General features: G+C 40.7%; 2 protein-coding genes across 3 annotated transcripts; one reads left to right on the top strand and one right to left on the bottom strand.

Moving 5' to 3' along the window:
• Positions 1-875: 875 nt before the first annotated feature.
• RTF2 (replication termination factor 2) lies at positions 876-26,824 on the top strand. The gene is made up of 9 exons (XM_027881266.1): positions 876-1,007; positions 2,444-2,538; positions 2,692-2,785; positions 2,985-3,124; positions 4,309-4,387; positions 20,376-20,489; positions 23,574-23,628; positions 23,732-23,824; positions 25,595-26,824. Exons 1-9 carry the CDS (start codon positions 939-941, stop codon positions 25,777-25,779), a joined length of 924 nt encoding a protein of 307 aa, XP_027737067.1. The 5' UTR covers positions 876-938; the 3' UTR covers positions 25,780-26,824.
• On the bottom strand, positions 10,218-17,259 carry GCNT7 (glucosaminyl (N-acetyl) transferase family member 7). 2 transcript variants are annotated; one of them, XM_027881264.1, is made up of 6 exons: positions 16,893-17,259; positions 14,419-14,544; positions 13,814-13,920; positions 12,072-13,094; positions 11,564-11,659; positions 10,218-10,796 (listed from the first exon to the last, which is right to left on the bottom strand). In XM_027881264.1, the coding sequence occupies exons 4-6, from the start codon at positions 13,036-13,038 to the stop codon at positions 10,570-10,572; spliced, it is 1,290 nt and encodes a 429-aa protein (XP_027737065.1). In that variant the 5' UTR covers positions 13,039-13,094; positions 13,814-13,920; positions 14,419-14,544; positions 16,893-17,259; the 3' UTR covers positions 10,218-10,569. The 2 variants fall into 2 exon arrangements, with proteins under 2 accessions (XP_027737065.1, XP_027737066.1); XM_027881265.1 differs by lacking the exon at positions 13,814-13,920.
• Positions 26,825-27,785: the final 961 nt, after the last annotated feature.

Here is a 27,785-nt window from a genome sequence, read left to right as displayed (position 1 = left end):
TTCAGTCACTAAACATGCAGGGGGTTCCAAAGCTCTTCCTACAGACTGCAAAGGCGACATTATTCCTTACTGGAATATCAGCAAGATACACCCAGGGGTTCAGCTGCCTTGATCGGTGCAGCTTTTTAACTTTATCCCCAAATTTTCTGGGTGTGAGATCCAACGACAAAGTTGCCGTGACCGCGCAGGGAGAGCACGGGTACAGCTGAGCGACTGGGAGCTTCCCTGATTAATTTATTTTAACGTTTGTATCTGTAATTTCAACGTCTGGCCTTTCTTGGCGATGTGTTATGGGTGTCTTTTATTATGGGTGTCTTTTATTGATGGGACAATGACTTTTGAGGGCAGTGGGAGCTGCCTGTGGGGAACCAGCTCCCGCCTCAGCATCCTCGAGCTTCCCTCGGCACCCGCCGCGTTTTACACCGTTATTTAACGCCGACACGTGTAAATATTCCTGTTTGCAAAGTTAAACGCACTGTTTCCCTCCCCAGCGTGTTGGATTAAACTCGTCCCTCACAACACCCGTGTCCGTGCCCTGTCATCGCTCCGGGGGGGGGCTGCGGGCGGGAAGGCGCCTCCTCATCTGCCGGCCAGCCCGGCCCGGCTCGGGAGCGCCTCGTTCAGCCCTAAATCCCCCAAAATGGCACATAAAAACAAGGGATGAACCCGCGGGGCCGGGATGGGGAAGGGCCGGGATGGGGAAGCGCCGGGAGCGGCGCCCGCAGCTCCTCCCGCGGCCGCGCGGGGGCGCTGTGACCCTCCTCCCCGCGCGCTCAGTTGGTACGTCCCCCACGCCCCCCCCCGGCCCTGCCGCGATGGACTCGCCCACCCGAGAACCACCTCATGACCACGCCCCCAGCCGGCTGGTTGCTAAGCAACGGCCACACGTCATCTGTGCGAGCCGGAAGTGCGGGGGGGAAGGAGAACCCGGAAGCGCGATGGGGTGCGATGGCGGCACCATCCCCAAGCGGCATGAGCTGGTCAAAGGGCCCCGGAAAGTCGAGAAGGTCCGAGGGGGCTCTGGGGGAGCGGAGGGGGGAGGGAGAGCCGGGCGTGGCGCTCCTGGGGCTGGCAGGGGGAGGGAGAGCGCCGTGGGCCGGCCCGCGGCTACCTGTGTGTGTCTGTGACTGTGTGTCTGTCTGTCTATGTGGCTGCAGGGGGGGGCCCTTTGTCTTCTGAGGGAGTTGGGGCACGACGTTCAACAAGGCCAAGTGCCGGGCCCTGCGCTGGGGTCACAGGAACCCCCGGCAGCTTTCCAGGACGGGGGAGAAGCGGCGGGAAAGCTGGAGGAGGGGGGTGCTGCTGAGGACAACCGAACAGCAGCCCAGGGAGGCAAGAAGGCCAGCAGTGCCTGGGCTGTATCAGCAGTGTGACCACAGGGCAGGGATTGTCCCTCTGTGCTGGGCACTGGGGGGAATCGCAGCTCCAGGGCTGTGTTCAGGTCTGGGCCCCTCACAATAAGGACATTGAGGGGCTGGAGTGTGTCCAGAGAAGGGAACGGAGCTGGGGAAGGGGCTGGAGCAGCAGGGACGGCTGAGGGAGCTGGGGGGGCTCAGCATGGAGAAAAGGAGGCTCAGGGGGGACTTTCTGGCTCTGCAACTCCCTGACAGGAGGGGGGAGCCGGGGGGGGTCGGGCTCTGCTCCCAGGGAACAAGGGACAGGACCAAAAGAAACAGCCTCGGGTTTTCCCAGGGCAGGGTCAGGTTGGACATCAGGAGGAATTTCTTTCTGGAAAGGGTGGTCAGGCATTGGAAGGGGCTGCCCAGGGAGGTTTGGAGTCCCCATCCCTGGAGGTGTCCAGGGAACGACTGGCTGTGGCACTCAGTGCTCTGGGCTGGGGGACAAGGAGGGGATTGGGTGCAGGCTGGGAGGGCTGTTCTGATCTCAGTGATTTTGGGACTTGCCATCTGCTGAATACAAGGAGTTCAGAGGTCTCCTTAAGGGATGGGGCAGCCACAGCTTCTCTGGGCACCTGTGCCAGGGCCTCCCCACCCTCACAGGGAAGGGTTTCTTCCTCACCTCATTCCATCCAGGGAGTGGAAGTGGTAGTTCACCCAAGTAGGGCTGAGATGTAGAACCAGAGAGAAGAGGGTGGTGGAGAACATGTGAAGAGTAAAAAAGCATGAGGAGGGGAATGGTGGAAGTGACAAAAGTGTAAAAACTGATTTAGATTTAGGCAGAGAGGTCTCAAGTTCCATGATGCAGAAACAGGGTCAGTAGGCAGAGGAAGAGCCCCAAAACCGATCATGAACGTTGCTAAACAGCCTTGCTAAAGTTATTTTATGAATTAATTTACAGTGCAGAAGGTAGGTTTGGTAAGACACCTGAGGATCTCACTAATGCTTTGAGTATTACGTGATTTTATACTTAAATAATTTGCAAATATAAAAGCTGTTTTAAAATAATGAGTGGGTTTTTTTTTTTTTTTTTTGGTTGCCTTTAGGTTGACAAAGTTGCTGAGTTGGTGGCCAGGTGGTTCTACTGTGCCCTGAGCCAGGAGAAGCTGCGTCGGCCCATTGTGGCCTGTGAGCTGGGCAGGTAGGGGTGGTCCCACAGGGGGAAGTAATAATGATAATTAAATATTATCGTTATTGTAAAGAGTAGAAATATTATAAAAATAATATATATATAAATTTATAAATACAAAAGCCACAGCAATCAAACGTGATTGCTGGAATTTTGCTGTTACAGGTTGTACAACAAAGATGCCATCATTGAGTTTCTGCTGGACAAGTCACCTGATAAGACCCCCATGGAATCTGCATCCCACATCAAGAGCATCAAGGTAAACAGGTTGTGTCTGATGTTAAAAGTGAAATGTTAAAAACAGGAGGGTAAGTTCAGTCATGCTGTAAAACCTCACTTTGCTTCTGTTCTTACCCTGTAATAAAGTGTTAAAAGTACCAAAACACAACAGAAAAAGAATGTTATCATGGCTCCAAATCATGAGCAAAAAGCTCAAGGCCTGCATTTTTATTTTTCAGAACGTGACAGAACTGAACCTTGTGGATAATCCAGCCTGGAGTGGGGATAAGGAGAGTATAAAAGGTGACAAGTATGATGACCTGCAGTCTGCACGATTTATCTGCCCTGTGGTGGGGCTGGAGATGAATGGGAGACACAGGTCAGTGTTTCATTTTGGGTTTAGAAGTGAGCACTGTGCTGACCTGAGCACAGAGCAGATATCTGAGTGGATAGTGCTGCAAATCATGCACTTACCCTGGCCTTTGTGGGGAATGATTGTCTCTCTTTCAGGAGAGAGTTTAAGAGACCACTGAGTGTCCTTTCGTTGCATGTTCAAGAGGAAAGATAGAAGCTAACCCTTTCCTAAATGACTTTAGATGTGTAACAAAGGAGTAGAGGGCAATGTTTGGGGGCCAAACCACAGGAGATTGGATGAGACCTCCCTTTGTGTCACATCAAGCACTTAGAACCCCAGCATGGTGTGGGCTGGAAGGGACCTTAAAGATCATCTCAGTTCCATCCTTTGCCATGGGCAGGAACACCTTCCACTAGCCCAGGTTGCTCCAAGCGCCATCCAACCTGGCCTTGGACACTTCCAGGGATGGGGCAGCCACAGCTTCTCTGGGCAACCTGTGCCAGGGCCTCACCACCCTCACAGGGAAAAATTTCTTCCCAATATCCCATCTAACCCTACTCTCTGTCAGTTTGCAGCCATTCCCCCTTGTCCTGTCACTCCAGGCCCTTGTAAACTGTCTCTCTCCATCCTTCTTGTAGCTCCTTCAGGCACTGGAAGGCTGCAATTAGGTCACCCCAGAGCCAGGGTGAACAATCCCAATTCTCTCAGCCTTTCTCACAGCAGAGCTGCTCCGTTCACCCTCTGCCTGTGTTTGGATGGATTGTGTGTCTGTCATAATCCTGCAATAATCTGGGTTTTATTGGGCTGGGGCAGAGCATTTCCTCACATCCTGGTTTGGGCAGATCAGCAATTTCTTTGTGTGTGCATCTTAACCCTGATGGGTGAGATGATGATGGTTCACAGCTTGATAGTTGCCAAGTATTTCTTCCTCCAGACAGTGATTAGCCAGGAGATTGTGAGGATGAAATAACAAAATAAATGTTGTGGTTTAATGTACACAATATTTTCCATTCTGGTCTTACGTTGTGCAAACAAATAATAAATTAATTGCCCACTTAAAGGTGCTGATAGTTACAGTAGGTGCAAGAATTAGTAAATAAAGTTAGTTGTGTGCTGCTAACCCATCGCAGTATTATCTCTGTGTTCAATCAGCTCTCTTGGGCACAGGGTTTTTTAAAATCACTGTGTGTCTCCTCTTTTCTTTAAAGGTTTTGCTTCTTGAGAAACTGTGGCTGTGTGTTCTCTGAACGTGCCCTCAAAGAAATTAAATCAGAAGTTTGTCACAAGGTGAGTTTCTTCAGCTTTAGAAACAAGGGGGTCACATGTGACCTCCACAGGCAGATCTGTAGGTACAGGTCCATACATACAGTTGTATTCACATCCACTACTGTAAAGTGGGGTTTTTAATATGAATATCCAGATTGAAATTAGACTTGTAAGCGGTCTGTTCTATGATGGCCTGCAGTAATTCTATATGGCCTTTTTAATAAAGTGTTTCTAAGTAGGTGTAAAAATGAGATTTGATTTTGCAATAACTACCTTAGAATTTTCTTTTTTTTTTTTCAAATATTTGGTTATAATTTCACTTTTTAAAAGGGTGTTTGTTTTTGCTTTGGGATTCTGGGGCTTTTGTTTGGTTGTATTTTCTTCCTGAATGCACATGGCTTGTGTTTTATCAGTGCCTGCTCTGCGTGCCTAAACTGGCTGTATTTTCAGGTTGTGTTTTGAACCCTGTATTTTTAAAGAGCATCTGGTGCTGTTTTGTTTGGGTTTTTTGGACTGGGAGAAACTCTTTGTAAAATTCTCAGCAGTTACCTGAATTATTGTAGAAATGGCTAATGCTGACTGCACTTTTGATCTCATTAGCTTGGTTTCTTTGTAGCTAAAAGTTGCAAATGCTCTTTTTCTCCCATCACTACCTTTATTATCGTCAAGATTTGTGGTGATAGTTGCCACATTTAGAAAGCTATTTTTCAGTGAGCACCCTGATATTGGGTAAAACATAAAGTGCAGGTGATGTGGATTTTTGCTGCTCTCAGTGCTCATTTTGTTTTCTAGAGGATTGCTTTAGTCCTAATGGCTTTGTTTCCTCTTGGCAGATCCTAATTTATTTTTAATGAGGTCTTTTGTCTGCATCTAAATTTTGGTTGATAGATGGATGTAACCAGATCATTAGATGCAGGATTGAGATGTTTTGTCCATGGTTTGGTCAGGCTGATAATCTTATAAAAACTAAATGAATCCCACATGTTTTCTGGATGTTTCTAATAATGAGTATTTAGCATAGGCTCATATTTGCATGCAGCTGGTTTCACAGACATGTGAATTCCTCACAATATTCAGAAGGATGCTTCTAGAAATAATGAAGGGATTTAATATCTAGTCTGTCATCTTTATCACTATTGGGTTTTGATGCACAAAGACAGTGGTAACCACCTGAGATAACATATTTTAGCCCTTTAATTAAGGTCAAAGAGAGATTTGGTCGATCTTTGGGTGTAAACTGATGATGTTCTCATCCAGAATCAAGAAGGGGCCTAGACCTCTTCTGAACAGGATCACAGGGAACTGCTTGCTGTGCTTTCTGGTAGGCAACAGTTTGTTTATATCCAAAGCACTAATTAGCAGCATTCCCCCAGCACATTCTATCTTTAGGCAGCAATGGGACATGCAGTGAAATGAACTAAGGAAGAAATAAAAATGAAGTATTGTATGTGCTCAGATTAGAAACTTTTTATTAATGAATTCTCTTCTGATACATAGTCTGTAATGCAAAACAAATTTAATGTACAAAATGTTTAAATGTTGTGGATTATCATATATATGTTTATGGTGTATTTTAGGAATTACAGTATGTTTTTTGAACCAAAATCGAGCCTGTGAGATCCAGATGAGCCACAGAATTTTCTTTTTTCCTGGCCACCTTCTGCCTTAATTCTGTGCCCAGATGAGATCAGTGCAAAAAGGATACCCCTGTATTTGCTGTTGTGCTGTATTCAGTCTCTCTCAGCCAGCAGGATCTGTGTTTTCACTTCATCCCAGAGGTTTGTAGTGGGTGTGGACTGGAGGAGTGTCAGTTTTGGAACTGCTATTCCCATCCCCACTCACGTGGAATTCAGGAAAGCTCCTTCCAAACAAGCTCTTCCTGGGTGTTCACTTTGCCTGTGAGCCCTCAGAGCAGCCTTGCCAGTCTGCTCCACTGTAAACAGCAAGTTTCCCAAAGGACTCTGGCAAGCAAATGCTGTTATGATGCAGTGAAAACATTCCCCAGGGAATACAGAGATCCAGCAGATATCTCACTGCTCAGTTTGCTCCTGCTTTTGCTGTGGCAGCTCATACAAGAAACAGAGGGATCCATTTGCCCAGTGACACGCAAATAACTGTTTAGGAAAAAGCAGAATGCATTTTGTCTAATTCAAGGAAATGGAAAATACCAAGAGGAAAGGTTCAGCATTCCTTGGTTTATCTCGACAGCCCTTGTGTAGTACTGGATTTGGAAGGTTTTATGGAGTCTGGGTACAGGGAGGATGAAGCACTCTTTCTATCAGAGTTCTCTTTCAAAAAAAAACCATTTTGTCTCAATAGAAACTTTATGTGAAGAGCTGACAGTGTATTTTAATACATGTATTTATCTGCTTTTACAGGAATTGTTAAAAAGACTGTATTGGTACTAGGGAAAGGCACAGGACTAGGAGAGGGAACTGTCATGGGTGAGAGACTCTTAGTAAAGCAACTGTAATTAATGTGTGAGGCCTTTTTCTAAGTCTCTATTCTTTCTTACTTCTCATCCTAAGTAATACTACAGTGAAGGATTCAAGTTAAAAAATAACATTAAAATGGGAAAGCTCTAAGGCAAACAAACAGCCACTGTAACAGAGTGGAAAGAGAGAGAGGTTGTCTCTCGTTGCCTGAAGGGTGAATGCTTTGAACTGTCTTGCCAGAATATAAAACTTCCTGGACAAAGGTTTTTTGAAAGAGCAATGAGAGTTTTTTAGTGGTGGCTTATGTTGGAGACTCAGATTGGTACATGAAATGCTTGAGACAAATTTTGAAGCTTCTGTTTAGACTGAAAAGAGTTGGAAAGCAGCTTTGTCTAAAACAGAGCAACTTATGAATGCAAATAGAACTTGTAATACCTTTTTACACAGAAGCATCTTTTGTTTGAGCAGTATTTTTGAGCTTCTGTACAATCAGAAAAGAAAATTTAAACTATCAATACTAAGTCACATGCTAAAATGTGACTTAATCACATTTCAGTCAACAGGAAGAGAAAAACAACTTTGCTTCCAGATAAGAGTTTGGTGATGTGTGTTCTGTAGCAGCAGCTCTGGAGATCAGGGGGTTTCTGCTGCCTCCTGCTTCCTGTTCTTCAGGAATTACATGTGACGTGGAATCTGTCAGTTTAAAACTTGCACTTTTGAGTAAGGTGTTTAATTCTCCAACAGACTACTAAAAGAACAAACAAGTCTCTACTCTTCTTTTTATTCGATGAGATGTTGAAGATTGCAAGTTTGTGGTGATTTATGTTGGTCTGTAGATTTTGGTGATGCCCAAATGTTTTGGAGCTCCTGTTCCAACTGGCTTCCAGGTTCTTGCATGGGCAGGTTTTGGTGCTGCTAAATTGAAAGTCTGCTACTTGACAAAAATTATGCTTTATGCATTATCAATTTGGATGTTGATTCTCTTGTCTCAGAAGTTCCTATTGGTGTACCAGTATCCTAGAGGTGGTTTGGAGATGGGAGAGTGGTTGTTGAATCAGTGGTGGAAGTCCTTCTGGGAGTCACTTTGAAAGTTAAGGACCAGATTACATTTTAAAATGTACTTTCTTGTATCACTTTAAAGTTTATTTTGGAATTGTTTTCAGAGTCCACTAAATACACACTTGAAATAGTACCCTAACTATGAAACTCTGTGCCATGTAAAACACTTAATCACATGTTTAACTTAGATACAGAGCTTCTTGAAACAGAATTTATGCCCATTATCTTTCAGATAGAGAGTTCACGTGTGCAGTGGGGTACAGAGCACGGTGGCTCCTGGAACAGGGTCACTTTGGCATTATCTGCTCTTGGATCAAGTCACCAGAATTAGCAAATGTTGGTTGCTGAAGTCTAAATGCTGTGATCGGTCTCATAACATGGTAACACAGAATTCATGAAGGCTCTCTGAGTGTGTGTCAAGAATAGAATGTGGTCATGGTAATCAGGTTAATGACTTGAATACTATTTCTTACAGACTGAGAATGGTTTCATGATGATTTTCCTAGGATTTTATTTAAAATACAAAATCCTTTAAGGAAGGAGGGTCATGCTGCAATGATTTTCCTAAATCACAGGAGTAAAGTCACACCTAAATTATGCTTTAAGAGGGCTTTTTCCGCATGGTGTTTTTCCCCCAGTTTGGTTGGTTCTATTTCTGCAAAAGGAGCCCCTGTTATATAGTGCCTTGATATTGCATTTCTCTTCCTAATTCAATTCAGAAGTGATACACAACCACTGTTCTGTGTGGTGGTGCCAAAGGTAAAAGCAAGATACTGGATTTGCTGCAATGATGGGAATGAGGAACATTCCATTCACGTTTTAAAAGACAACACGGAGTGGATAAATGCTGGCAGTGCCCTTCAGTGGACTGGAAAGAAATTAATTATGAATATTGCTCTGATTTATACATGCCAGAGACCCATTAGCTTCAGTAATGGTTTTGAGAGGGACTCTCAACAAGCTCAGCTTTTATCTTCCTTTTTTTTCTTCACTATTTCCCTCCATAAAAAAGCATCTCCAGCAATATTTAGCCACAAGATAAGTCCTGGATTATACATGAAACTGAGTACACGCCTTTGGGTTGAGTTTGTAAATAAATAGGGACCAGATGGTCTTTCTTCAGGTTAAAGTTCATTTGAAAGAAATTATGTTTCCGATAAACTTGTGTGGGAAAATGAGAAGAACAATTCCAGGAACCTGGGAATAAGTTTGTAATAAGAAACTTGCATGTTCTGTTGTTGACTCATTTCATTCATTTGAATATTTTGGCAAAATGCTTAATCTGTAATCAGTTTTCTTGTAAAAACTGAGGGTTGTTTTGGGTGCATATTGAAGCTTTCATCCAGATTGCTTCTGGACATTTAAATGTAATTTGTAGTTTTTAATCAAGTGAGCTCGTAAATAACAAGATATATTTTATTATATAGTTTGCGTCAGAGTTCATACAAATTAGCTGAGAATTTGGATTTACTGGAATGAAACTTTGATCTGCATTCTTGCCAAAATACTTGTTAAGGAGGATGAACAGTTTGAAGTGACTTCTTACAATTCAGGTTTCTCATAGTCTCTTCCAGTCCCCCAGACCTTTGGAGGTCAGAGTGTAGACACAGCCTTGTGAGATATTTAATCCCATGGAAGAGTTGTTATATTGTATGAAAGGCCACCCATATCCTCTCTGTTTCTTTATATTCCCCCGTTTGTTGTACGAGTGAAAGGATTAATTTAAGAGTTCTGAGGAGGAAAGAGCAACTCTTGCCTGGAAAAGGGCTGGATCCCTGTTCCAACTACTGTTCCCTGGTTTTGCCTGTTGTGTGTTGAAAGCCTCTTTTGCTGCAGGACCAGTGAGTGCTGAGTTTGGTCTGCAGAGGTTTTGGGAAATGAGTTGCTTGTCCTGGTTGCTGCCAGGTGTTACCTGCACTCGCTGCAGGCTGTTCCAAGGTTCAGGGGAGTCAGGTACACCAGGACTGAAGGACAGCCTTTCATTCCATTTTCTTGTGTTCCCTGGACTCAAATTTTCCGTGTCTGCTTGCCCTAAACTCCTGCAGAGACTCAGGAACAGGGATTTAAGAGATAAACAAGCATTGCAGGATCCCTGTGACTCTTCCTGGTACACCCCCCGCTGCTCATTAGGAGCAAAGCCTGGGAAGGGCAGCAGTGATGTTGCCACGCTACACAATGAAATTAGAGAGACAGCTGGCCACGGGGAAAACAAACAAACCCAAAACCCACGGCGACATGGACTGTGTCTGAAACTGGCTGTCGCTTGTTTATGTACAAGCTCTGAAAATTCATCATGAACTTCATTATTCAAAACAATCCATTTCGTAAGACACTCAGTAGCCATGACTTTAATTAAGTTGTGTTCTCTGTATTTTATCTTTGTCAAGTCATTACTTCTGCTTTATTATTTCCATACCAGTTAGTAATTCTTTGGCTGTGGACACAAGGAATATTGATTTTTCCAGCTAAATAAGTCACTTAATAGATTATGAACTTCCCCTTGTCCTCAGTAAGTTACAGATTTAGACATGTCATTTCCTTTGAGAATTAACCCATCAGCAGCTCTTACTGTAATAAATAAAACCTGTTTATTGGTAGTACAGGACTGTGCTTTACCCTCATGCTGTAACGCACACAGTGAAGTCTATGGCTAAAAATGTTCATGGTTTCTGTCAGTATTGTGAACACTTGTTTAGATGTTAGTTAAGCTCAGACATCCAGCTTCATGTTGAAGTAGCTGTGCTCCTGGAAGCGCCAGTGGTCCTGGATGGGCACCTCAGCCTGGCGCAGCATCCGGAGCCTCAGGCGTCTCTCCAGGCAGTCCATAACCAGGGGGTACTTTGCAGGCTCAAATTTGTTGGCAAACAAATGAGGTGACTCAATAATCCACTGCAAATCCCCTAGCCCGTAGATACAAATGTCTCTGATGTAATGACCTGCAAAGACAAATTGAAGGTATCTGAAAGCAGCAGAAAGAGGAACTGAAGCATTTTAAAAAGTAGTTTCACTCTGTACTGTCAGCAACAAAGAATACCTTTTGATTCCTTAGAGAGCATCATGGAAATTCAGCTGGAGGATAACACAGAGTATTATTATAAAGGCAAGGGTTTGGGTTTGCTTCACCCAAATGGATGCTTGTTACCTCCAGCTGCTTCACTGACATGTTGCTCTGCTTAATATTGTGTCTTGTAGTTGGGCATCTGTTCTGATCTATCTGGATTACCTGTTCAGTCATTCAGTGCTTCACTGTGCTCAGCTTACACAGTTACATATTTTCATTATTTTTGCATGCTTTCCATGTGGTCAGCACTATTCTTTTTTATATAGTTCAAACTGAAGAGATTTAGCGCAGTGTTGATGGAAGTATCTGACAAACATTCCTGTCAGGTAAAGCCCCTCCCCTAAAAACCAGTCAGTTGAGTTAGTGCTTTGGTAACAGGGGGCTGAGAGAAGGGTTGTCAGTGATGTCTGTGATGCTTTCAAAATATATAAAATATATATTAATATATAAAAATATGTATCAAAAGGTATTGATACTGGATATAATGCAGTCATTTACGAGGGTGCCTTGTTTTTGATACTTCCAAAACAAAAGATACATGACCACTGAGGCACATTTAATAGCTAGCTTAAATAACCTGTAATCTCCAGTTAATGCTCATCAGTGAATCAAATGTGAGTTCATGATCAGCATTCACGGTACCTTTGCAGCCTTTGTGTGAGGATCCTTCTTGATCTTTCCATTTAATGGCTCTTAGGTTTCCTTTCCAGCCTGCATTGGGTGTAGCTCCTGGAGCATCTTTAAAAACATAAGGCTCTGATAAGATTCTTTTCTACTTAATAAAGGGAAAATTTTCACTGCTGTAAACTTTTTGGCTACTGTCACGTTAAGTATTTATTTGTACATGTTTACATAGCAAGAAGAGACATCATTCTCAGTTTTACTGCTTTTTTTATTCCTTAAGACCATGAGCTTTCATTTCAACATTCTTCTAGCCCTGTAGCTCATGGTCTGCACCGTAAATAGTCCTTTTCTGGAATCAAGCTTTGTTTGATGTGACTTTTTCAAAGGGCTGCATCAAGGCTGAAGAAATGCCCGTATTTATGCAATTAAGTGATGTTAAGCTCTGAGCTGGAGCTCAGCACCTCTCCCTGCCAGACATTGTTCTGGGCCCAGGGGTTATTCACAGCAGAAATCACAGAATTCTTACCAGGTAAACGGTTCAGGGTGACCCAGTAATGCTCATCCGGGCTGTACGTGTCTCTCGACCACTCAAGCAGATCTTTTGCACGTGCATCAGTCAATGTAAACTCTACGAATTCTTTAGTGAGTACATAATAGGCACTGCCAAAATATATTGTCAAATTATGTGGAGGTTTAGCTTTCATAGTCTTTCCTGGAAACAAGTATGGCACTCCAGAATGAATGTATTCTCTGTAACTAAGCTGTGTTCTGTGTTTCATATGAAGTGGCTGGACTATGCCAGGAGTAATATTTTTACCATTCCACTTACTTTTCATGTATTGTATAATTTCTTTATTTGTTTTAAGGGGAAAATCTTGACCGCATAGGTTAATAACATAATTCCACTGAACTTTGGAATTAACTAGGTCTCTCATGCAGTTAATATCAGCTTGTAATCTTGAAAATCCGGCATAAACAACATGTTCTCTTTTTGAGGAAATGAAAATATTTTCAAAGCAATTAACGATGTTCTGTACAGCAGTTTTATAATTTCTTGGTGACTTTTCATCAATATGTATGCAGTAAATATTCTGCGGCATATAAATAGCTCTTAGCAGCTTTACAAACATTTCCAGCTCCTTGTGAATTGTAATAATGTAAGCCAATGAGAAATTTCCTTCTTCATCTGACAGTGGGCTTGTGATAAAATGCAGAGTCTTCAGAACTGTGGAGCAGCTGCACGAAGTCTGAATGCAGCTCAGTGGTTTGGGTTGGAAGGAGTTCTGACAGAAGTTTCCAATTTTAAAGGCAGCAGGTTTCCCCACAAAAAGAGCTGAACAAAGTTCATCTGGGTAAAAACCACATTCTGCTCTTCTGACATTTAATTTTTGCTCTTCAGACAGAGGAACCTTTAGGTAGATGAAGGTGTAGATGAACATACAGACAGCAATGCACACTAAAAATCTTGATTTCTTTGCATTAAGTGGCTTCATCTTCTGTTTTCCAGACACTGTCTTCTCATCATAGTTAAATTAAACATTCAGATTATCTGAAAGGAAAATTAAGATAGAAGGAGAGAACCTTTTTATTTAATTTTTTTAAAATAAATGACATGTTAGTGATGTATTTATAAATGCTGGGATTCCTGCTAGGAGAAACTCTGTGTCTGTGCTGCAGTGTACTGGGAATGGGACTTGCAAAGCCACGAGGCAGTCTTTCTAGGACAAAATTATCCTAAATTGATACAAAACAGCCCAAAATGGCTTTATATTTTCATTGCTTGATCAAGGGGGAGCTTAGCCCATCAGGTAGGAGTTTGTGTGGCAGAAGGTGAGTCCAGTGCCCTAGGAAAGACATGTGAGCACTGTGTGCTGAGGAACAGCTGCTGCTGAGATTTCCTCAAGGCCTGGGAAACCTTGAGATCTGCCAGAGGATCAGAATTCAGTAAATTAAATCAACAGAAAATTTATTAAATAAACAGAAGGAAGAGACTAAAACGTAATCCACAAAATACACTGGGTTTTATCCTTATAAAGTCAGCAAATGTTTCTGACTATTTGAGAGAGGTTTTGGTTTTTTTTTTTTTTCCCCTCGGACATCTTTGTATTTGAGTGCTCTGGAAAACAGAACATACGAACAGCACTCTTTTCTTATTTTTAGCACATGTGCACACCCTGAGATAAGGACACCACTGCCAGTATTAGCATTCAGAGATAACTGGAACTTACTGCAGTGCTGGCACAGGAGTTTTTCCATTGTGTTTCTTACCTTACATCTACCGTGCTGAAGAGTCAGAAGAATGAGAGCGCAGCAGTCCAGAATCCCACAGCAATTACGTGAAGTCTTTATCCTTGAAGCATTTGGTACTGAAATTCCTAGAGAAAATACCAGGGAGAAGGGTCCACCAACTGCCATTAAGCTTAATAGTGTAATTTTAAAAGCTTTTATTTTTATTTTAAAGGTATAATTAGTTTTCTCATCTTATTCAGTGATATTATTTTTTAAAAAAAAACATTTGCATTTCACCTTGAAATATTTTACGCTTTGCAGCTGCCAACATGGTTTTTTTCTACAGGAGCAGAGAACAGACATATTTTTATAAAGGTAGTTTCATTACAGGAATGCTCTTATGGTTAAAAGGCTCCGGGTTTTCATTATAAAGAAGTGGGCAATAATTTTTTTAACAAAAACTCTGTATATATCTCTCTTAAGAATCTGAAAATAAACAGGGCATTGTAGTTAAAGCAGCAATAGGACATACCATTTAAAAAGCATTAAGAACACAGAAATTGACCCAAGAGAGTGGGAATTACCACATTTTTAAGATCTTATTAGGCTGTTGGGAAAGAATGTATTTATCTTTTGGTCCTTACTGGTATGCACTGGATTTCATGCTGGAAGAATGCCTCTTTTCCACTGAGCATTCCACTAAGTGGAGTTGTGTGTTAGGTGGAGGGTTCATCCATTTTCCCTGGATGTTCTGGCAGCAGCTCTTCCGTCTGCGTTGGATGCAAGAAAAACATGACGAAATCAGGTCCCAGAAGAATCATTTTGCCTCTGAGCTCCTCAGGGATGCATTTACTGGGTAAACAAGCTTGACAGTAGTATTTCAATCCATTTCAACAAAAAACTTGAGCAAATCAAATCAACCTTTCGATACTGCGCAGAAAGCAGGACAAAAGGAATGCCACTGGCAGGTGAAAACCAGGATTTTTGCAGTAAAAGTGAATCACACCCGTGCTGGATCCTGTGTCAGAGATTTCTATGAGGGCACCCAGGGGCTGAAACTGGGAGAGGGAGTGTCTGTTAGGGAAGCACTGTTTTTTGTGGACCTGGACTCAGACAAACTGGTCTATTCTGAGGAAATAATTGCAGGAGAAGCTTTGAGATTCCTCGGAATTACTGAATGGCATGAGATCTCTGGTATGTCACAGGGAAGGTTCATTCTGGAGATAAAATTACACAGAAGACACAGGGCAGCTGTAGAAATACTTGGGATTTTATATCTGCCTAAATATAGAACATTGTACAGAATGACTGTATTTACCAGTTTTTTTCCTTAAATACCTCTTTGGACAGGGTGCAAAGGATATTTCCCTTGGGAACTTGGCTTGTTTCATACACTTAAATTTTTATCACCCTTTGAGTAGTAGCTCCCAGGGATGTTTCGGGCTGTTAAGTGTTTACTATGGATTTTTTCCTATTGAACTACGTGGCATCTAGAAACTGTTATTTTATATGCCAGCAGCAAAGTACACAAACACCCCATTATCAGGTAAGAAGCTGCAATTCCTCTCCAGTGTTAACATGTTTATGGGGAATGACTGAATGATGGAGCCTGGCCTGCAAGAACAGAATTGGACATCTTTCAGCCTGGGGGGATATTACAGACCGAAAGCGATGGCTCTCTGTTAGTGTTTTGCCAGATTTAGAGCTGGGATTGCAGCTGTTAGTCCCACTGCAGACAGAATTTGTCCTTTAGCAGAATCCTCTAGGCAAGAACCATGTTCCCAGGTTTCTTCCTGCCCTTGAGGAGCAAGGGATCCTGTTGGGAATGTCCGCTGTCCAGGCATAACCCAGTTTGTGACTATCTTGCCTTTTAGTCTTATCATGCAAGAGTGGCATTACAGGTATTTTTTTGTTAGCAGAATGTCTCTCTGAACAGCTTTTTTATGTTACACTGAGGTTTTCTAAATATGGAGGACAAAAGTTGTATTAATTTTTAGAAAACAGAGTAGTGTGTGACATTCTTAAAGAGAAAGAAAAGAAAAATAAACATTTTTGTAGGAGTTTTCAAGCACCTCTGTGGCTGCTTTTATGGATAATACTTAACAGAAAAAATTTTGTAAGCCTAAGCTCCTCCATCACAATTAACAAGGTAAACTCTAGAGAAAATTGGAATTATGATTATGCCTGGGAAAAGCCTGTGAAATGTCAGCTCATCCAGACCCCATTAGCACATCCTTGACTGTGCATTTCATAGGAAAAACTCATTTTGCATTTGGCTGTTTCTTCCTGCCACTGAATTTTGGACTGTATCACTGCACCTCGAAATAGTCTGTTCTCTCTGTGCTCTTTGTATTTGCTTCATATGACTTTTTAATTTAGTGAAACAAACGACCGGGGAATGCTTCATCTTCTAACAAAATGGTAAAAAGGCACTAACTCTTTATTTCCAAATCTTTTTATATCTGTTTGTTTGTTTGAAAGTTGTTTATGTAGGCATTAGTGTAGATACTTCATAAACAGGGGATACTTTAAAAACTTAATGTTAAAATTAGCAGTTTTAATTGCTTTTTCCTTTGCTTTGGGTTTTGTTTAAGCCTGGGTCGGGATGCGAGTCTGCTTTGGGTTCTGACATGCATCGACTAAAAACATTTCTTCATCAAACCCAGTTAATATTGCCTTAGAAATTTTAAAATATTATTTTTAAAATACTGCATTACAGTTTACTAATGCATATTCAGATTTACAGAGTTTTACTGTTGATCTTTGCCATTTTTCCTGTTTCATTTTCCTTGTGCATTTGACCTCATAATAATGTAAAAATAAATACTATGAAAGCTATTTAAACCCTTAAGTTATAGGGCTGTAAAAAAATAAGTTGCTTGCATAAGCATAATTATTGTGATTTTTATAATACAAACAGCTAGTAGTAATGACCTCCATCGTCCTGTGCATCTGTGACAAGGTAAAGAAGAAAAAAAAAATCTATGAACCACACTGCAGATTTGAGTGAAGTGGTCTTGAAGTGAAAATATCTGTCACTTTACATAAATTAAAACATGTTTTTAGTAAAGGAAAAGCAAAAGACTGAATCGTACAGTCTTAACTGATGCAGCCTTACCTTGTCCAAAATTAGCCAGGAGACGGCAGCATAATAAAAAATAAATCCCGGGTCTCCTTGTCCTTCAGCAGGAGTCGGTGTCCCTCATCCTGCGGCTCGTGGAGATCCCTCGGCGAGGGGGTTAAACATTAACGGGGACTGTTTTCATTTCAACTTCCATCTGACTCCCCGCAATGTTTAGCATATTTATCCTGCAGCAACGCTCCCTGCCCTCAGAGGCGTCCTTCGCTTCGCAGAAAGGAGAGAAAACTTCCCATTCTTGTTGCAATCAGCCGTGCGGGTCCGGGGAGGACATTGCTGACGATTCTGGAGAATCGCTTTGCCCCAGAGCCTTTCACCTCCCCACCTCACTGAGCATGTGGATGGAGAGCTGGGAACCAGCCTCCTCCTCCGCCTCCCCCAAGTCCTTAACTCTTTGCCTGCTGAAACTTTCCAGTTTGTAGCAAATAACTGCAGCTGGGAACTGCCTCTGGGCATTTAAACTGGAAGCGTAAATGAAAGGTCTCCTCCGTCACAAACTGAATGTTTGCTGTTACTGCCTTTATAAAGGTTCTTACGGTTTTAATAAGTGATGAGTTAGCGGCTTGGATTTACTGGAATTAGGAGGCTTTGGGGTTCTAGAAACGAGTGAGAAGGATGGTGTGTTTTTGACTTGTTTTGATAAAAATAGCACGCTGGTCAGAAATAAATAGGAAACCTCAAAGTAAATTAAGGCACAGTATGACAGGTACAAAGTAATCATTGACTTAAGCTTTGTAAATAGAGGCTTTGGCTTGGACTGTTTTTGTAGTTGATGCTGCAACTCCTGAGTGAAAGTTCCTGTTCTGTGAATTATTTTGTAGGAGACTTTCCACTCGTCCCAAGTTGTCCTTTACTCTCTGACCTGTTGTTTGTCTGGGTGGGACAGCAGTGTCGAAAGTCATGTTCAACAAATCTTACACTACTGATCTTTTAATGGAAAACTCTGGAAAACTATGTCTCTTAGAACATGTTTTAGTTAACTGTGACAAGAGACAGTAATCTTTAATGCATCAGTTTGTGTGACTGGGAAATGAACAGTGATATGATCTGTGGATGTTCAGTCTCTGTGTTTGTTCAGTCCTCAAAGCTGCCCTGTTTAATGAGTAATTTTGCTATTTCGTTTTCTAGTTAAACAGATTATATTTATACCAAAGCTAATCTATCTGTTACAGCTCATAATACCTTTACTGTTCTTATTATTTCAAATTTTGGGGGATGGATTTGGTTTGGTTTTTTGGGGAATTGATTTGTGTGGTGTATGTATGTTTGGATGTACACATGGGCTATATAGGGTGCATAAATTTATGAGTATCAGACTTTGAAGACTGATCATATCTGCACCCCCTTAAATAATTCCTTAATGCAATGGTGTTAAACCATTTATAAATGAAAAGTTCTCAACATGATTCTGTAATTGAACCCCACAAGGGCTTTTAGACCAAAATCATGCTGCTTTTGCAGCATCTCCTTCCTCCTTAACATCCCACTCTTCAATTACAGATTAAATCTTGGCTTTGGATCTGCAAACTGCTCCTCTAAGGCTGTGTCCATTGCAGAACAGTTTACATGTTCAGTCTGATTTAGGAATGTTTTCTATTCAAGGTGCTAAGAACTACAGCAAACACCTTTTTATGTATTTAAAGTCCCAAGATATACAAGGTACAGCAGGGGAGAACCTGTGATATCATAAAACAAACCTCTGCCCCACAAGACCTTAATTAATCCAAAGGAACTGTCCTTCTGGATTTGCAAAACTGAAATTTCTTTCTGCTTTTTGTCTCATTATCAAAATGTCAGGATAAAAAAATCTTTCCTTTTTTGGCATGAAGGGATAGTGAGCTTTTTACAAAATCAGAATTAAAGCTTTACATCCAACAGAACTGACATTTGATGCCCTGTATGATGCAACAGCAAATAGTCCCTACAGGATTTAGTGAAATCCTGGAAGGTGAAGATGATTCTGTGCCTACAACTTGCTGTACTTAAAGTATATTTGGAAGGGGATGGTCTCTGTGATATAATCCAACTGTCACCATGGCAAAAAATACCTGTTTCAGGGAATGGAAAGAAAACACTGTCTATATTTCCCTGTTTCTTGTAAATACTTTTCATTTTTGAACAATTCCACCTGTGTTTTCCAGATGGGAACCTGGATTCGCTTGCTCTTTCAAAATGCAACATTTATTGAAATTAGAGTCCTAATGACAGAATATTATGACAGGTTTTTAAATCCTGTATGAGGAACACCCCACCAAAAAAATGAATGTGTGGGGCTTCTTTAGAATCAAATCAGCTGCCAGTTGCTCCTGCCCCAGTGTGAAGACTGTCTTGATTTTGTAGACATCTCCCTCACAAGTGTCTTGAGGTCATTCCAGGCTGGTGTTTCTAACACTAGCTCATTGAGTAGGAATGGAAAAATATGGGCTACTCACCCATTTCTTGTGTGTGACTTACTATTCTGCCTGATTTACTTACTGTGCCTCTCTCTAACCCTTGTTTCTCCTTCATAATCTCTGACCACTTGTGTACAGGTTCAGTCTGTAAACTGTGCTCAGCACTTGAGCACACTGTGGACAAAGTACTGCCCGTATGTCCTTTCATTTGTTTAATTCCTCCTGCAAATACATGAGTAACCTTTCTAAACCTTTGTTCAGAAAACAGAAGAGTAATGACAGAGGCAGGATTATAAACTAATCTTGCAGATTAACAGAAAGCTTCTGGATTTAACAAAATAACAAAAAAAAAAAAAAAAACAACCAAACAAAAAAGCCACCAAAACAAAGTAAAGGGAAATTGAGATCTTAGAAAAGAAAACATCACAGTCAAATGTGCTGGTGCACCAAAGTGATTGAAAATGTGCACAGTGAAACATCTGTGTCTTCAACCATGAAACAAATATGGAATTACATGAAGCACATTGCATCCATTATCCAGATTAATTTCTGAAAGTACTTTGAAACTTGGGAGTATTTGATAATTCAGATGAAGGACAGCGAGACACCAAGGCAAGGTGAATGAATTATTCTGGGTTTACGACCTCTTTTTATCCCTATAGTAATAGACTAATACTGATAATATTGTTTTTGTTGTTGTTGCTGTTGATATTGTTTTTTGTTTAAATCAAAAACTCCCAGTTCCCTGGTGCTGTCAGTTCTACATGTAGAGGAATAACACTAACTACTTTGTCTAAGTACATTTATGTCAGTAAAACAACGCATGAACAGAAAATACCCTATGTGACCCTTTTTAATGAAAAATAAAAAAAAAATTAGTTAGGAGTGCTGTTTATAAGAGACAGAGAAATAAATACACAATTTCTGTTGCCATTTGAAATGAAAAGATGTATTAGACTGTATTAAAAGAGACAGAACACGGTATTAATTTTAACAAGATTCACTAGCATAAAAATCTGGAAAGCAACACTAATTTTGCTCTTTTTTTGTTTTGGTTTTTTCCACAAAGTGTGGTGTTCCCTTCCAAGAGGAAGATGTGATTATCCTTAATGGTAACAAGGAAGATGTGGAAGTGTTGAAGAAAAGGATGGAGGACAGAAGACTTAAGAGTAAATTAGAAAAGGTAATATTTTCATATATTATTTAATATGAAATTGAAAAAACTCTCATCTGTGGTGCAATCCGCTCTTAAATTTGCTAATCTTTATGCAGATGGAAGACTTTACACAGTGAGCTGTGTTGTATTTAAGCACTACTTTAAAAACTAATAGAGTTGTGCATGTGTTTTGCCAATGACATACTGAAGTTGTATGCACTGAAAGTTTCTTCTGACCAGCAGGCAGTGCCCAGTGCTCTGGAAATCACTGAATTCAGTGCTGTGGGTAACATGGACAACGTGCCAGCCATACTTCAGCGTTTTCTTGACATTAATTAATTCTAATAATGATCTGCATCATCCCTGTATTTCATATGGTAGTTCCTGGTGACAGGAACAGTTTTTTAATCTCCAAGTCTTCTGTATTGGCCACAAAAAGACAATATTTGGATCTGTACATTCCTGGTGTGATGCTGTAGGACCACAGTATGGAAATTTTGTCACGTTTTGTGGTTCTCACAGTCCTCAGCAATGCTCATTCTCTCCATACTGTTGAGATCTTTGCAGTTTTTATCTGACCAGGTCAAATACAGTGGAAATAAAGTCATTGCAGCTCTATGTACACTCTACTGTGTAACTACTCCTCTGTGGAGTATTAGTAGTTCTGTGGTACTGAGCAGGCCAATGACAGTTCTGCAATGGGAATTTTTTCAGCCTTGCTGTTTTTTCCTGACCTGCCGTTGCTGTTGTGGAGGATGACAAAGCGAACAAAACCTTCAGTGCTGACTCAGGCCATGTGCAGACAGACTTAGCTGAATCTCAAGAACATGAATCATTGTCTGACACTTGCAGCAACTGAGGCTTTAGGTGGAGGTTGATCATCTCACCCCTGTTACTGCCCTAGATTGTGTCTGCTGTAGATTACGTGGCATGCAAATATTTTCCTAGTTTGTTTTAAAACAAATACTTGTTTACTTGCCAGTGAGCATATGATTCTTTCTCATCATAAGACCTTTATTCATCTGTGCCAGGACAGGATCCTTTGGCCTGGGCAATACATCAAAAGGCTGGTTATCCATAGAAATCCTCCTCTTCTGTTTCCACTCTTTCATAGCCCCTACATGTCAAGTCCTATAGCTTCTGGCATAAGAGCAAAAATCTCATGATGTGTCTTCAGATGGTTTTTCTTTTTTTTTTTTCCCCTCAGTACTTAGTACTTAAGTGTTTTTTTGAAAAGTGCAGATAATTTGATGATAGACTATTGCAGATCTCAGCAGATGAGGGCTCAGCCCCAAAAGCAGTGATTGCTTGCACTTGATTTTCTTTAAGAAGATGGTCTAAGCACCTATAGCTTTGGGCCAGATAATTTGGAATAGTCTGAAAGCTGGTGCTGTCCCCAACTTCTGCACAGCGAAGAGGTACCTGAGTGTGCTGAGCAGTCCTGGCTCTTACAGTGACAGCACAGTCACTGTGGTGGCAGCCAAAAGGACACCATGCCTTGGTCCTGGGGCTCTCTGTGCCTTGGGTGAATATGCAAATGGTATTTGTTTGTTCTGTGGAGATTAACATTACAGGCAGGGACAGGATTTGCCAATCTCTCAGCATTTCATCCTCAAGTTCTGATGTTGCTGTCCCAGCTGGTCTCTGCAGCTCAGACCAGTCTCTGTCACTGGCACCATTGGCTGTGATCTGAGACGTGGGAGCTCCAGTCCCAGTAGCAGAGGACAATTTCCAGTTTGTTGGCACAGATTTCTTCCTCAGTTACTGCAGAGCAGGCTAAGTGGGCCCACTGCATGTAGAGCAGGAAGCACAAGCTCCTTTTCTTTATCCCCATGAGACAAAACATCAGGAAGATGCACCAGCACTAGTATAAAAAAGTATTCAAGCTCAACTATGCCACATGTGCCCACAATGAAATGTATCTGTACTTTATATTATGCATAAAGAATATATGCATTCATACATTTACAAACATCTCTTGGTTCAGATGCCAGATACTGGGAGGTAACTTTTCTTTGTAAATCCACCCATAACAAAAAGGTGGAAGCATCTGCACAGAGGTTTTTCAGATACCCTGAGGAACAGCATTGGCCAGGGCTTGGAGCAACCTGGTCTGGTGGAAGGTGTCCCTGCCCATGGCAGGGGGTGGAACGAGATGAGCTTTAAGGTCCTTTCCATTCCAAACCATTCCATGATTCTGTGACACCAGGAGAGCCAAGTTTGCTTTCAGAGCCATAACCCTCTGCCACCACCTCCTGGCTCAGCTTTGCAGCAGCATTTGCAGTGACATTTTTTCCCTCAAGCATCCTTTGCTTCACAGTGTGGGTTCTTCTAGTTTTTATAACAGAATTAAATAGATTTATTTCCGTTGAGTTTGTGCAGCTGTCTTGAAACATGTACACCATTCTGAATGTATCCAGCCATCTTTTGTGATAACAGTGCTAAGGACTGTTTTAATGCATCTTTTTTTTTCAGCTTAGCATTTATGTAATCAAAGCCAGTAGTGGGATTCTTATTGCTGTAGTTTGGGGGTTTCTGTGGTTTTTAACCTGGAAAAACATAAATTAATTTGGAAAATCTGCTGCAGAGATGCTTTTAAAAAATTTAGATCAACTATTTGCATCTTTTCTTCCCAAGCACTCGTGCAACAAAGGACCCTGTTGTTGAAGGTTATCCAGGAGGGATTTTTTCTCAGCTAAATAAAATTAAGTGGATATGACATGCAGGATTCTTATGGAATTTTATAGAAAATATATTGATTACAGTTAACTGTGTCCTGTTTAATGTTGTGCAATTTACTGTCCTGCTGTATGGGTTCAGAGTATCAGATAATCTTAATGATAATAACACACACCCCTGCAAAGTATGAAAACCAAAATACCAAATCCAGGCAAAACCAGTTTGGGCCTACAGAGTTTTCTTTAATGTAACTCCAGGGTTCCCAAGATTATTCTTTATTCCATGTAGAAATAATACAAAAAATGTGGAAGGAAGAGTTCCACTGTGTAAGATATAAAAATGTACTAAATGAAATTGTGTTTCTAACAAATACAAGTTGGGAATTGTAGATGCTTTCAGGATGTTACCAGGACTCTGCTTGTGTTGTTTCAGAAATCAAAGAAATGCAAGTCAGCAGGATCAGCTTCTCAGCAAGAGGCCACTGAAGGTAAAATCACAGCTCCAAATTCTGTGTCACTTTCTGAGTCAGGAAGCAGATTCATAATTTCATTTTTTTTTGTTCTTTCCTTTTTTTTTTTTTTTATTTTAAGATGCTCCAGGTCCCTCAAAAGCTATGAATGGAAAGGATTTTATCAATTCCAACTCTGGGGAAAAGAGACAGATTATCTTCACCAAAAGCTCAGGTTGGTGTTAATTCTTTAATCTTAATGCAAAAAATGTGAACAGATTTGCTTGTTTATGTAATTCTAATATTGCTTTAAGTTGGTGGGAACCATCCTGAATGAATGAAATTAGAGATCTGTCTTATTGTCTAGGAGGTAGTGGAGGAAAATTAGTAGTTTCTTGAGGTACAAGTGGTCAAGAAATACGTTCTGGCAGTTTATTTTGGTGAAGTGTATGAAAAATTTCTGGTTACTTTGACTTTCTGGTTACTTTTTAGCTGCTAATTTGCTGTGTGTCCCTGGGAGTAGTGGAATATAATTCAGGATGCACTGATGCACCTACAGCAGCCTCGCAGCCATGAGTAAACTTGGCAGCCCTTTAGTCCAAAGGATGGTGCCCTCTCTTTATTTAATATATATCCTGTTATGTAATGTCTGCAGTTCATACTGATGTTTTTATACCAAACTATAAGAATGGGTACATTTGTAAGGTCTGAGTTTTCTGTGTGAAGTATTAAATCGTGTCCGTTACAGCCACAGGAAAAGTCAGAATAATTTGAAGAATATGAACGTGTTTAAATGATAAAGTGTGGGAGAAATTCCATCTGCAGTGCCTGACCTGCCCTCTAGTGTCTGCTTTTATAAAGGATAGGCTTTTAAAAATATTTAATTCCACATAATTTTAATTGCTCTTGGATGTTTAGCAGCCTTGGAATTCTAATAATGTTTAATGAATTTTTATTTTCTGAGGGTGTAAAAGAAAAAAAAAATGGTTTCTGAAATGTCAGGTCATTGGTTTCCGTTTCTGGCAGCAGTTACATTGACCAGCAAGAAGTAAGGGGAGAGAGGGGAAAATAAAGGACAATCCATGAGGAATGCCAGTGGCACAGGAATGAATTTGTGAACACGGCACCCTGAGGGTTCTGGACTTGCAGCACAGTCATTCTTTCAAATCCAGTGCTTGGTAACGCTTTCCAGACAACTATTGGTGGCATTACAAGCAACATTCTCCAAATCTGAAAGGGTCTCATCTGTGAGGATTTAGGATTGCACATACAATTCCTGTGAGCAGAAGGCAGCTCACTGCATTTTCAGACAGGCTCCCCACAGCTATTTACAAGTTGTTGTTCCTAAATTAAACTAAGGATGTTGAGTTTCTGCAGACTTCTCTGTTCATTTCATTGCACCAGAGACTTGGCTTGTGCTTTTTCAAATACCACCCTACAACTTGGGAGAAGATTCAATAGTTGTTAAGAAAGAGAGGTTTTTTTTTTTTTTTTGTAGCAGTAATATAATCCACTGAGAGAAATGGTATCAGAAACAGAGGGATGGGCATTTTCCTACTATAAATATAAAATGGTGCAGGCCATTGTTACTGTTCATAAATGACTTTGCAAAGAATAAAGGGAGGAGAGAGATTCCCTGGGGAAGGTATGTGACAAGTTTAGCTTTTGGCATTTGACAGCTGATTTCTAAACAATACTGCAGGGTGGTGGGATGCTTTCATGTTTCTGAAGGCTGGAGCTCAGAGTCATTTTTCACTTAGAGAAGTAAATGTTGTCAGTACTGAATTGCAGTGCAAGGGATTTACACAAGTAAGAAAGGATTCCTCTTTCAAGATTTCTAAGTGAATTTGAGTGTGAATCCCGAAAGCTGTTGAATACAATTTGAGGTGTTTATGATAGAACTCAAAAATGTGTGTATTTCATCTCTGTACATTATTTTTAAAATACTAGTTTTCATCTCTATTGAGGTACTTCATGCTTCACTCTGTTCCTTTTCCTCTCTCAGAAAATGGAAATTCACCTACCCCAGCAAAAGTCAATAAGGCTCCTTCTGCTACTACGAAGAGACCCATTGCAGACAGCGAGGAGAAGTCAGAGGCGTACAAATCTATTTTTACAACACACAGCTCAGCAAAACGTTCAAAGGAGGAGTGTTCCAATTGGGTTACTCACACAGCTTACTATTTCTGAAACAATGAGCAGCCTGATTGGAACATCCACTGCTGCTTTCCTTCCCCAAGGCTTTTTCTGTGCAACTCCGATACTTCTGTCGTAATCCGATATTATCTGGAATTACTCGGTTTGTAAGTTGTTTATAAACTTGCTAATAACTAATGAACCTGTATTAGTTGCAACTTCTGTTAAAGAAGAAATAGATCTCCAGGATCCATGTTGTAGCAGCAGACCTCATTCTAAAATGTTGGATTTTTTGCACAGAAATTTTTCTTTTCTCCTTCCAGTTGGATGTTGTTGTCCTTAGTCATACTGGCTGTGTCCTCAGGAGGGGGAAGGGGAGAAGTTCCTGCCTGCTCTTCTCCTCTGCTGATTTGTGCCACACCTGTAATTATAGTTTTCAAAGTATTAGTACAGAATTCAAACTTCCTGCAACTTTCTGAGAGCGAAAAGAGCAATAATGCTTTTTTTTTTTTTCTGTGAAGCTAACTGGGCCCTTGGTAGAACTAGTGTATGATCCTAAAAGGCTCTGTAGGTATTTTCAAATCATTTACCTTTTTCACAGAATATATGAGAGCACAGTCATTAAAATGTTTGTGCAGCATTTTTCTTATGCATATCGTTGTAGCCTGTTTTTAGTAGCAGAGTGTAAATCTTATCATTAAAGATGAGCCTGTAAAAGGCTGTTGTTTTCCCAGCGAGATTTTGGGGGTTTCTTCTATGGGTGTGTGGCTTGAAATTGGAAGTATCAAGTGGGAGTTTGCTTCCTTTTGTCAGAGGATCAGGATACAGTGGAACAAAAGTATGAGATTCTTTTCTGCTGAGACACAGAGGTGCCGTGGCCATCTCTGAGGAGCAATTTGCCATTCTGAATTTGCACATTGCTTTATTTTCTGACCTAAAATTCTGAACAGCAAACAGCTCTTTGACTGTTAATTGTTACAGAAAGATGCTCAGCATAGTGTGTCACCTGGTTCTGCTTTCATATTTATGCTTTCATATTTATGCTTTTTATCCCTTTGGCATTGATTTAAATAAAACCTGCTCTTGTCATATGACCATAGCATTCATGTTCAGTTGAACAGATATTTAAGTGCTTTTTTTTTGTCAGTTAGAGCAACTTTTTATGGGCTTTCTTTTAGCCATTTTAGTCTTAGCTTTTTTTCCCCAATGCAGGAGCCCTTTTAAAATATTAATGTTCTGTTGCAGTAATTTAGTGGCTGAATATTAGAATCCAGTAAATTAAATTAATAATAAAATATATAAATAAATCAAATAAATATATGAAATGGCCAGAGGGAGGGATGGAAGTTTTTCACCTTCCTTTCTCCCTCTTTTAAAATTGAAATATGCTTTTATAATCTTGACACCAAGTAACCAGAGTAGAAATGGAGAAATTAGGAGGCTTTTAAAACCCCTGCATCATGTTACCTTGTTCTCTTTGTGTGTGAAAATTATTAATTATCCTCATAATTAATTTTTAAAAGTGTCCCCATTTATAATTGGGTGCTGTGTTGATATTTGCATAGGTGGTCTCTGTGATTCAAGCAAATTGAATGAAACTGCTGGGATTCTATTATTATTTTGATAGGTATAATTAAAAATTGGCTTGTTGTAGAATTTATATAGTGGTAAGAATTTTTGTTTTCCAAAGCTGTGAATGCACATATACATCACATCAAACACTTTGAGGTTTACTGGAGCTCCCAGGAAGCCACATTTTGTATGCATGTCTAGGAATCAGCTTTGTTCTCCCTGTTCTGTATTCTTTTCATTATTATCCTTTATTATTTGTTGCTTACAGATAATGAAATTACTGCACTAACAGGTGTACCACGGTAGGTCCTTTGTTTGCAGTGTAATTGTTTGACAGTCCATGTTAAAGTCCTATTAGTGTTTTAAAAGAGTGTGCTTTTCCTCTAGTTATAGTTCCTAAGGAGAATTAAATTAATGCTTTTCATTTAGCCATTACTTTGCTAAAGAATAGCAAAATATTTAAAATTATTTCTTACTAATACATCAGG

Source organism: Empidonax traillii, unplaced genomic scaffold (assembly GCF_003031625.1).
Source record: "Empidonax traillii isolate 1590-97213 ecotype Southwest subspecies unplaced genomic scaffold, ASM303162v1 scaffold86:size2944007, whole genome shotgun sequence".
NCBI lineage: Eukaryota > Metazoa > Chordata > Aves > Passeriformes > Tyrannidae > Empidonax > Empidonax traillii.
This window is presented reverse-complemented; position numbering and strand designations above follow the sequence as displayed.